The sequence below is a fragment of the Ambystoma mexicanum genome, chromosome 3q (assembly GCF_040938575.1).
Source record: "Ambystoma mexicanum isolate Mex_15411 chromosome 3q, UKY_AmexF1_1, whole genome shotgun sequence".
Lineage (NCBI taxonomy): Eukaryota > Metazoa > Chordata > Amphibia > Caudata > Ambystomatidae > Ambystoma > Ambystoma mexicanum.
Window position 1 is genome coordinate 209,260,304 of NC_090926.1, and position 12,300 is coordinate 209,272,603.

The window sequence follows — 12,300 nt, forward strand, 5'->3', positions numbered from 1 at the left end:
GTATAAGCGTTTTACAAGTGAACAATAAATAAATAGATACTTGCAATGCCATCAAATGGTAGACTGGTGACAGAATGCTGCCTGGGCTTGTTCACTGCGAAAGGTAGTAGACAAAATGAAGGTAAACAAACGTATATCATTTTTGTTATGTTTTGTTGCTTTAGGCTACAGATCGTCTTTTATAGCAATTTATGTTAGACCTATAACACAGGGTTTAATAGATGTTTTTTTTAAAAAAAATTTTTGGGAAAATCAAATGTTATTGGCATTTAGAATATAACAATACAGGATAGCGTGTATGCAGTACTCACTAAACCCAAGAGGAAAACACCCCACCCGCCCCCATTTCTTCAGCCATGGGCCTTTACAATTTGACACCACAAATGGTTGGACACACGTCTTTTCTCCAGATCATGGTACTCCTTCTTTGTACGCTTGAACTTTGAACTCACAACCCCCCCGCCCCCAAATCCCTGATTCACGCAACACGTCCCCCAAATATACCCTCCCGCACCGAAGCTTTCTCTGTGCATTCCTACCTCCAGTCACCATCCAGCCGCACTTGGCCAAACATCCGTATTTCTCACAAAATTTAAGCCACGTTCCCTCGATATTGGACCTGGACTCATCCAGGAGGTGGGTCAAGTATTCCATATCGTATATCACATGAATTTTAGAGACCCACTCCATTCTCCCCCGGCATTTGTAGACTCTTCCACCGCTAGGCCAAACACATCGCTGCCACCAACATAATATGAAGCATATGGCCCTGTGCCTCCTCCGGGTCCCCCTCCACACTCGCACCAAAAAGTACCAGCCATGGGTAGGGGTCCCTCCGTATCCCATTATCCAAGACAGGACCTCACTCCAATATGCCTGCACCTTGGAGCATGTCCGCCACTTGTGTATATAGTCCCCTTTCTCACTGTGACACTTCAGTAATGGGGGTTGTATCCCTCCTGCATCTGACCTATCCTCTCCGGAGTTTCAGGTCTTGATGTCTGTACTGGAGTGATGTGGTGGAGCGGGTGCTGCACATGCAGGCCCACATTTGGTCTTAAATATCCCCACCCAAGTCCCGTCCCCACCTCACACTTGCAGGGGGGGTTCCCCCTGGACTGCCAGGAGAAGCAGCTTGTACAATATTGCTGTCAGAGCCTTGGACTCCCTCTCTGTGATCAGAAACTTTTTCGAAAGTCTGTTAACCTCCTCCTGATATTCTTCCCCCATCTATCCTTGGTGAGGTCCCCCTTCAATTGCAGGAAGCGAAAGGGTGACATGTTGCTCAGACCCAAAGCCTCCTCCAGCCCCTTCAGTGATATAAAGGTTCCCTCATTCCACAGCTGTCCCGCTCTGATGAGCCTCGCTTCATACCAGGGTTGAAATGCCAATGGCTTCTCGATCCCATCCCTGAGTGGTGGGGGGGGGCCGAGATACAGCTCAATGCCGAAGGCTATGTTAGCCACCTGTTGTTGTCCCCTCCCTCCAAACAGACCAGAAGACCTCCAAGACCGCGTGTAGCAGCACTCTCCTCGCGACACAAGTTTTAGGGACCCACAACCATTCCTCCAGCGTGACCAGGGCCAATACCTCATTGTCCATTGCTTCTCTGACCCTGGATTAAAATGATCCACCATAACTCTCAGCTGGGATGCCTTGTAATACGTTGCCAAGTCCAGGAGCCCCACTCTGCCCTCCTCTTTTGGCCTTATTAGAGTCTCATAGGAGATCCTATGTTTCTTTCCCGCCCAAAGAAACTGTACTATAGTTCGCTTGACCTCTGCTAGGAATGACCTGGGCACCGACGTCTGTAGCATCTGCAACAGAAATAAAAACTTGGGGAGAACCACCGTCTCTATTGAGTTCAAACGTGCCATCGACTGCCCCCGCACTCCTCTCCATATCTCGCTTCACTGCCGACCACATGGCAGTAACACAAGCGCTGTTACCTGAATCCCCAAGTAAATGCCACAGATGGCCTGGTGATATAGAGTAGTGAATCATCCTCAAACTTCTTAGTGTGTCCCTCCCCACCATGACACCGCTAATCTCCCCGTTATCCCGCATCCATGCCGCCCATGGTTCCATCACCTAGCGCATATATGAGCGGCGATAGGGGGCATCTCTGATGCGTACCCCTCCCCAATGTTAAGGGCCCCGATTCATTCCCATTGACTACAACTCTCGCCGGTGAGTTGGAGTACAGTGCCGATATCCATCCCATCCCCATCGAAATTACCTCCCCCATAAAGGCTGAGCTCACCCGGTTAAATGCCTTTTTGGCGTCTAGAGATGGCAAAAGAGCTCCCTCCTCCTGAACTGTCCGTGTGCTCAGCACGTGGAGAGATTTCCACATACTATGCGCATCTTGTCTGTTCAGGACAAACCCCACCTGGTCCGGGTGAATCAGTCGGGGGAGATAATTCTCCAAATGTGACGCTAGCACCCTGGCGAAGACCTTCACGTCCACATTTAGGAGGGAGAGGGGCCTATATGAAGCACACTCTGCAGAGTCTTTCCCTGACTTTGGTATCGCCGCAATCGGGGCCTGAAAAAACGCTAGTGGTATTGCCACCCCCCCCCCACCACACCCCATTATTAGATTAAACCGCTTGGCCAAAGGCTTTGTCAGCAAAGACTGGTATTGCTTATAGAAATCGGTCGTAAAGCCGTCTCCCCCCTCTCCCTCCCCCCCAGTGCCTTCCTTATATTAAACTTTTTAATGGCTTCCACAACCTCTTCCCCAGTTATCGCCCCTCCAGGGCCTCTGTCTGCGTCTGTAAGCTTAGGGATGTTTTGCCCAGCCAAGTATGCCTGTATGTCCTCCAGTGACTCCTCCTTCTGCCTAGCATCTAACTCCTTATAAAAACTTGCAAAGCGTTCCGTTATAACAGTCTCACCTTTCCACATCAGAGCCCCTGCATCTGATACCTTCAACCCTCCGGTCCATCCTAGTACCTCTCGTCCTATTTGCCAGGAGGGTCCCCGCCATGTCTCCCCTCTTGCAATACCTCTGCCTGGTACATATCCTCCTCTTGACAACCTCTCCAATCAGGACCGTGTGGAGTGCCTGTCCTTTTTTGTCTCTCGTTTCCCCCAGAAGAGCCTCCCTGTCTACACGGCCCTGATTCAGCCGAGTCCTCATAGCTTTCAGTTCTTCTCCCAGCTTGCCCTCGATAAATGCTCTTTCGTGTTTCCTACCAGATCCCTCCGCAATGAGCAGACCCCTGAAAGTGGCCTTAGCTGCCTCCCACCCCGTCAACATGCCAGTCTCTCCGTTGTCATTAACTTCAAAGTAGACCTGTATCTCCTTCCTCAAGAACTCCCTGAACAGTGTTGTTGCACCTCCACCTGTAGCTCTGCAGGGCATTCGATATTCGTCAGTCCAATATCACAATGCAATGACTCCAATCTCCCCTTCCCTCTCCCCCGATGTCAGCAGGAGATTGATTCCCTTGCGCAGTTGATGTGGTGGAGAGAAAAAAGTGTAGCCCCCTTGCCCGGCCATGATCTGTGCCAAACATCCACCCAGAGTTGCTCCTGTAGGAAGTCTCCCAGGGCCAGGTTGTCCTTCATCGCCCCTCTAACCCCTGCACCCTTTGCCAACCACTAGTCCAACTTGGGGTCCATTACCCAATTGAAATCCCCACCCAACATCATGGCACCCTCTGCTCACCCATACATCACCCTAAACGCCCGACAGGGAAACCCCACCTGACCCACATTGGTTGCATAAAGCGTGGCCAGTCTCCTCTTCCCCTCGCACGTTGCCTTTATTCCCAAGAATCTGCCCCCGAAGCCTCTCTTGTCTCAATCTCCACCAAATTAAACTATTTACCCAGAGTATGCCCACCCCTTCCATTTTTGAGGATTAAGCCCAAAAGTTCCTTCCTATCTTTTTGCCTTTTATCGGTGATTCCGCCCCTAGCCGGTAATGTCTCCTGCACAAATAGCACCATCAGTTTCTGCTTGCGGAACATGTTACTGGTAAGGGATAGTTTGTTTTGGGAATTCAAATCCTTGACATTCAGCGTACGGGCCAGTCCCTCTACCATTGTCCCTGTTCACCCGTCGCCCATGGCACCCCTTGCGTCCTGCTAGGCCTGAGGCCTCACCTATATTGAGGTCCTATGGCACTCAGTCCACCTTCACCCTCCCCTTTCCCCGATTTCCCCCCCCCCTTCTCCTAGGTTGAGGTGTCCGTCTCTCCCAGTGTAACTGAATATGGTCAACAAACCACCAGGGGCTTGTCCCCCGCCGCGGATAGCCTGTGAAGCAGGTCTGTCACTTCTGCACCCTCATGCCAATCCGGAGGGTCAGTTGGACCCCATTGGTACCAAGCTGAGGTTCCTAGTCAAACCCCCCCCAGCCCCAACACCCCATTTCCGACCAACCAGCTCTCAGAACATTATGCAAAACCAAGCAAGGGAGCCCACACGAACGATGCGTCACTGAACACTGTGACACCCATGTCCGGCAACCAAACAGTGGGCATCTCACAACCAACTTCGAACCACTAGGCCTTCAAGCATCTCAAAGGCAACACAGGTAGAGTGTGGATAAACAGTGTTATTCTCACGCCCCCCTACTTCACTTCAGGTGTCCCCCGTTCGTGGGGGGGGGGTTCAACTTCTGAAAGTTCCTAACTCCTTCCGCTTCCCTCTGGCTTATACCGGACCTCTGGGCCCCTGGGCGGGGTCAGGCCCCCTCTTGCACGTTCCCCATATGGGCCTGCCTGACTGCAGACCAAATCCTCTGTGATCCTCTTCGACCACCAGATGATGCCTCTCCCCCTCCCATTCAAAGACCTGTGCGAATGGATATTCCCAATGATACTTGACTCCCATCTGCTGCAGCCACTTGGTGAGTAGGGGTGTCACGGTATTAGGTTTATGACGGTACGATAACCTTCTTGCCAAATGACGGTATATCATGGTTATCGCCGTATAGCAGGTGGAGTTAACTAATCTTAACAAATATTTTCTAAAATGTCATAAATTGTCAGATTTATCAACACAAACAAAACCAGCCACCCAGGGCCAGAATTGGGCTTTTCAACATACTTTCCACTGAAATGCCACCCCTTGCTTCCACCAAACACACGTGTGGAGAGGAGGAGGAGGGGGGGTGGGGAGCCCTGCTGCAACTGGCAAAGCAAACTGAATAGCTTTTCTTAAGAGGTCATTTAGGCTTATAGCTCCCCCACTGGCTACTGGTGAAGATGAACATGTTGCCATTTTGATAACCTGCATGCCACAGATCAATGGAGGCTGATGGTAGTATACGCTTATGCACATACACACACACACACTCTCTCTCTTTACGTTACAGCCTTAAGTTTACTTGCGGGCCAAAGGGTGTTCAGTAATCACGGTCATGTTATCCTTTGGTATGGCAACAGGGAATACCCACAGAGATAATTTCGCAGTGTGACTTATTATATGTAAATTCAATGATAGAACCAGGGAAATCCCCCATTGTCATATGTTTAGCAAACATCCATTAAAAATATATAAACCCCAAAGCCACCAACCCAAAGTAAACCCTTTTCCTTCTTGGCACTGTATTTATTCTTCCTATTGCTAACATATTGATTTTGTGTCAGGCACGTGTGGTTTATGGAATGGCATTAAAAAGTGCTCCAACTGAAACTACTTGGCAGACGGCACACCCAACAGTGCAAGACCAAGACTGTGCAGCACTTGCTTGCTGCAGCCTTTACAAATCAGATTGAAAAGCGCACTTAACGGTATAAACGGTATACCTGTATAAACAATGTGGCGGTTATTATTGTTCAATTAAGTGGTTCATGGTATCTTTAACGGTATACCGTTATACCGTTACATCCCTATTGGTGAGGGCCCCGCACATTTTCCTTCCCAGCAGTGTGTGGGCCAAGAGGTCCTGGAAAATGGGCACTTTCAGTCCCTGTATTGTATTTCCCTTAGGCTCTTTGCTTTTTCCAGAATCCTCACCTTGTCTCCATAATAGTGCATGCGTGCTAGTACCGTTCAAGGCCCCCATGCACCTCCGTCCGCCGGACTGTCAATCGTGACCCCTTCTCCTGCATCTACTCTCAGAACTATCTTTATTATGTCCTGCACCTTATGCTCCAGGCTAAACGGGGTATCACCCTCTGCTTCCTCCAGTCAGAAGAAGCAAAAGTTATTTCTTCTCTTGCGGTTCTCAATAGCGTCCACCTTGAGGCGCAGCTTCTCTTCTCTGTGCTCCATTTCCATGAAGCGCGCCTCTATCTGTGTCTCCAGTAGCCCAATGGACGTTTGGTTGGCCTCTACCCCATCCATTCTGTCCTCCGATGTGGTTACTTTTGCTGAAGTTCGGCCAGCCGCGTCTCCATGTCTGTTCTCGTCCCTCGAGGATGGCCTGGTTGTCTGTATTTATAGACCCCAATTCCGCCGGGGCCATGGAAGCACTCTCAGATTCCATCACTGTATCCTCCGCCTGAAACTGAAATTTTGCCAAAGCCCCCGACCAGCTCATGGGTCGCCCTCTGCCCCCTTTCCTCTTTCTCCAGGGGTCTTCAGTGTGATTCCGTTAGTCCGCTGTTTCCAGCCCGGTGCCAGAGTCCAGGATCACTGGTGATGCAACCCTCTGATCCTGGAGGCGGGGGGAGCGGCTGCACAGCAAGGGAGTTACCACAGCTCCAGAGGGTTGTTATCTGCACTTTATGCTCCACACTGGCACCTCCCTTTTTGTTATTCAAGCCCCAAACTAAGGTTCTTTGTCCCCCTTGCTGCCCAGTGCGGGAGCAGGTGTCTCTTCTGCAACCCCCCTCCAGTGATTACGTCCAGAGCCACCGTCCCCTGGGGGTGTGTCCCCCACCCACCCACCAAAGTAAAGACTGGTACCTCCTTGCGACTAAGCCTGGTCCTGCCTTTAGCTTACCCCCGCAAGTGGCCAACGTATGCTGCTAGGTACCGCACTGCCCCTGGCTCTCCTCCGTGGTCCTCATGGTTCAGGCCCCCTTTCCATTTGCTCCTTCTCTTTCCTGGGACTTACTTTGCTGCATGCCTAATGTGTGCTCCCTTTCTGGGGTGCTATCCCCCTGGGTCAGCCCCTGCGACTGTCTGCACAGGGGGAAGGGCACCACTGACTCCATGCGCCCCCCTGTGGGCTCACTTCGTGTCCTTTGCTGCGCGTGGAGGGTTATGCACCCAGACGTCACCCATGGAACATAAGTTTTGCGGTGATCCCATTAAACCTATAGTTTTCCGTGAAGTGTCAAGTCGCCTGTGAAACAGTGCTTATCGGGGCCTATGTGCTGATTTGGGTGGTATCGGACTAGTTACTTGTGGACAGCATGCATTGCCTAAACATTTCTATAAAAATGGTCTAGTGGTGCTTGTCCACCCATCATAATACATGCTTTTATATTTCTCTGTAAAGCTATTTGCCCAAAACTGAAGTGGGTTTGTATTTCTTGCTACTCGTTCTGTGGAGTTTTGACATGTATTGGCATGTATGTATTTCTTTCTCCTAGCCTTTGGCAAGAAAATCCCAGGCTGTCCTTGCCGCACCAACTCGTGCCCAGCACAGCGCTCCGGCATCGCACGCTGGCCAATGGCGGGGCCAGGAGAGCCTTGCAGAGGATGATCCTGAGGTGTGGGACCTGGTGAAGCGAGAGAAGGATCGACAGTGCCGTGGGCTGGAACTGATCGCCTCTGAGGTAGGCTTGGTGCACGAACCAGTGTTAAACTCTGGCACTTGGGAAGGTTGATGGATTGCATTGAAAGAGAGGATCTGAGAGGTGTGTCTGATAGGGCTGGGAATAAAGTGGGTCAATCTCGATTTATATTTGGATGCAGAAGCAGCTGGAAGTTAGTTTTGTGGGTGGGAAGCATAGGAAAGTCTTGGTTACAGGGAAACTATACATTGGAAGAGGAGGGGGCAGTATATAGAGCGGAATGATGGTACAGAGTGAGATGCAGTCGGCATCTGGGTAGAGGAGTGAAGGTGGAGCAAAGGAAAGAGAAGAGGGAGCTGGATTTTACAAGGATGTTCTGCGAACTGCAGATTTCTTCAGCCCTCCCCGTCTCAAGTGACCATAAGGTGCACCCTCATTCCCTTTGCCATACCAAGCTTGGGAGCATTTAATAGGTCTTACTGCTGTGGTAGAGTTTAGCTTTTATTGTGACAGAGGTTCATCTATAGCTGGGGCTGTTTCCTCATTGCTTCACATATGCCTTTTCACTGAGGCTGTCGCAGCGTGACCGCTCATGCCTCTTGCTGCTGCGGTGGTGGTGCTTCTTCCTAGGGTTCTTGCTGCTGATGTAGGCCTGATTCCTTCCCCTGACACCTGGTGAAACGGCTTAAGGATAACTGCATGCCTCTTCCTGCTCAGTCTCTGTTGCTTCATCTCGTCACCTGTACGTTGATGCTGAGTCTTACCCTAGGTTTCCTCCACCCTATAGCGCAATCATAACATTTTCTCCTTTTCTAATTTCATAGAATTTCTGCAGCAGAGCTGCTCTTGAGGCCTTGGGATCCTGTCTCAATAACAAGTACTCGGAAGGCTACCCTGGCAAGAGGTAATGAGTTTTCCACCTGATTAGCTGTTGGACAGATGAACATGGTATTTGTTGTCCATGGCAACATGACATGCACTGTAGCAATGTAATATGGCATCAGTTTTGCATTTATTTAATCTTCAAAATTGGTTGCTTCTGTCTTAACTGCGCAGATTGTTTCTTCAATCTTACCTGCTGGATAAGTAAAATTGCTTTTTACTACCCCGCATATGAGGCAAAACATTGATTCTGCATTTGCATATTATATTCTCCTCATATAGGGTGAATACTAACCTTTTCTTAATGATTCTCTTTAATCCGGAGCTGTTGGAGTTTTTCTTTTGCCGCTCTCCGTATGAACGCATTCTGTGGAAAATGAGCACAATTTAACATTATATCTGTGTTTTGGATATAATTTACATGTGAAATCCACATACATTATCGGGTCACTTAGCCGGCTTTTTCTGATTTCTAATGGACTTCTTGGTTGGTTTACTCATTATACGTATTTGCTTCCCCTACATCTTTAATGTGGGCTGTTAAATAAGAGAGTGACCGGTCTTCAACTTTTTCGCGGGGGAATAAATGGGGATATTTTTCATTTAAAGCAGATTTTCATCTGCATGCCGGTGCATTCACATCCGCGTACTAGTGCTGTCTTAGATTGCGAGAACGTATTGCTCGACCCACATTGTCGGAAGCCAACCTGGAGATGCCCATAGTTTGATTTTTCTACATTTTATCGTATCTGTTTGAGCTGGACGTAGCTATTTGGGTCTCAATGATGTGCAGATGAAGAGAAATCTTGTGTATCTCACGTGATGCCTAAAGAAAAATAAATAGCGGAGAACTATTTGTCTCCCACATGACACCCAATAGGTTTCTCTTCGCCTGCACGTCATTGAGACCTGAATAGCTACATCTAGCCCAAGATAAGACGTAGAAAAACCAAACTATGGGCATCTCCAGGTTGTTTTCTGCCGATGTGGGTCGAGCGATACATTCTCGCAATCGAAGACAGTACTAGTATGTGGATGTGAATGCACTGGCACGCCGAAGAAAATCCACTTTAAATGAAAAATATCCCAATTCCCCCAATCCCCCCGAAAAGTTAAAGACTGGTCATTCTCTTATTTAAAAGCCCACATTAATTAAAGATGTAGGGGAAGCAAATGGGTAAACCAACCGAGAAGGCCATTAGAAATAGGAAAAGGTTAGTATTCAACCTAAACAAGGAGAATATAATATGCAAATATAGAATCAATGTTTTGCCTCGTATACGGCATAGTAAAATGCAATGTTACTTATGCAGCAGATAAGATTGATGAAAAAATCTGCACATTCAAGACAGAAGCAACCAGTTTTGAAGTTATAGCCCAGGTCCACGTGCTCTAACATTCAGGTTAGTGGCAAACACGGCAGGAAAACAACTTCGAAAACAAGCAACACAATTCGTCTGTTTTTATATCATTTTTAATACAATAATTTGTATCTGTTTGCATTGTAGAATTGAGATGCAGACAGCATTAATGGGATTCTGTGATTAAGTCATGATGTTAAGAAACAACTTTGTCCTGAAGAAGGCCTGATAAACGATTGTCAGTAAGCTTTAGAGTTAACGCCCAAAAGAAACAAGGGCCAAAACATATGTAGACCATCCTCCAGGCCGTAGTCAGGAGCCTGAACCATCTTGGAGGCATCTCACAAAAAACAATTACTATGACTTTAGTATGAATTGTTCCTCTGGTGTCACTATCTACAAATAAGAAGGGTTTTGAAAAATAAGGCTTTAGCCTATCTTTCGTTCTGTATGACTAACTAGAAACCATATGTTGTACAAGAACTAAAGTCAAGTACTAACCCCACCACAGATATATCTTTGATGTATGTGAAAAATGAGAAGTGAGACGGTATCCTTTTTGTTTTTGCAATCCATGATCAAAGAAGCCGTTTTTTACTGATATTTGTTTTTATTTTTGGAATTTAATAAATAATTTTGAAATATATGTGCTTGTTGCAATACAGTGTTATAATTATATACAGAATTAAGTTGTTGGCCCATACCAAGAGTGTGGAGTTAAGGGAGGGGTGACCAGTACCTTACAAGACATTACAGATAGCGCTTCGTCCTTCTCTGATAAACTCGGATTAATTAAGGCCAATATTGACCAGCATGCTAGCTCTTCACCCTGCTTCTGCCAACACCCATAGCTAGATATAAAACCCTCCTTTTCTTTTCAAATAGTTTACCGCCACTGGATATTGGTAGCTTGGTGAAAGAGATTGTAGCCTCATCTGAACAGGTCTGCTCCTGCCCTGCCAGCATGATAAAGACAACATCTCCACCATGGCTCCTTCTCCAGTCGCTCTGTGCACCTGCTCCTTCCAGGCAGTTGTCTTTCCTCAGGTGCTTAAAAAGGCTTGCATTCTGCCACATTCTATTGAAGCCCCCCTGTGACCCAGCTATCCTTTTTAACTTCTGTCCCCATGCCATTCATTGGTAGGATCCTCTACTCTCAGCAAAGCCAAAAGCCTACTCCATGACCACCAGTCTGACTTTCATCCGACCAGAGGTACTGTGTCTGCCCTGCTCTTCAAGAGGATGAACTCCTCCAATCGCTGCACAGCAACTGTCTGGCTATCTCATTTGTCTGGAGGAGTCGTCAACTTGGACCCTTTCAACTATGCCACTTTGTTGAACCACTTTAAAAACTCCTTTGGCATTAATGACAGTGTGCATGTGTTACCCCCTCTTTCCTCCAAGATGGAGGGACCCAAGTTACATCTGGCCTCTTCCTGTAGGAGTAAAGTCTTGAAATGTGGAGTCCCTCAAGGTTTCATCCCGTCTCCCAGACCTGTTATTACATGCCTTCAAGCACAGGCTGACTTTATTGCTCCGTTCAACTGCACCTTCAAAACCTACACAAATGACAATCTGGTTGCTTTCAGATGCAAAGGTAACCACGCCCTGGCCTCCAGATCTTTCTCATCGTGCCTCGCTGGTCCAGGATTGAATAGTCAACAGCAACCTGTGCTTCAATGCTGCCAAAGTGGTTCTTCCCCTCTGCCTCCCCCACTCACTGCCTTTCATTTGACCTACATTGTGGGTACTTCTCCCACCTGGTCCCTGCAGCTATAAATCTACGATGTTATTTTCAAGGGCACGCTCTCCTTTAGTCCTCAAATCCAATATATACTGCTTCCAACTTATATATGCTCAGGTGTATCCTCCCCATTCTGAATAGTTTATAAAGAGTCTTCTATGCTGTGCACATCACTGACTGCCCTAGCTAAAGTGACTAGCCTGGTCTGTATCGTGGCAAATTGTAGCCTAAACTGGGGTAAACCAGGCAGTAGTCTGCTGGAAGGAAATAAAGGGAGTAATTGAGAAGGGAAGGCGAGTGGGTTAACTGGAAAAGAGTAGGCTGTTGGTTGCAGGGATGTGTGCATAGTCAAAATTAACAAAGTTAAATCAAGCGAAGAGTAAAAGGAAACACTGACCATTATCGCAAGCAAGGTTAAATGAAGACCGAAAAAGCAAGTCTAGTAACGCAGTAAGAACATGGATGCGCAATGGCCTTGATGTATTCAAGGAGGGATCTTCCTGTGACAAAGGAGTACAGTGATGAGTAGTGGTTTCGAAACTCCTACTCAACTCAATACTACAAAACCAGCAGTGATGCCAATTAATAATATGAGCTGAAATGTTGGCTAGCTTGCTGTGACGGTTGGCAAGGAATGTGTGATGAATGATGGCTGTAGCTTCAGGTCC

General features: G+C 47.8%; 1 protein-coding gene across 1 annotated transcript in view; it reads left to right on the plus strand.

Moving 5' to 3' along the window:
- The window catches only part of SHMT2 (serine hydroxymethyltransferase 2), a 202,940-nt gene that overhangs the window by 40,238 nt on the left and 150,402 nt on the right, over window positions 1-12,300 (plus strand). The window contains exons 2-3 of the mRNA XM_069653569.1: window positions 7,502-7,687; window positions 8,470-8,549. Coding sequence (XP_069509670.1) covers window positions 7,502-7,687; window positions 8,470-8,549 — 266 coding nt within the window. The remainder of the gene's footprint in view (window positions 1-7,501; window positions 7,688-8,469; window positions 8,550-12,300) is intronic.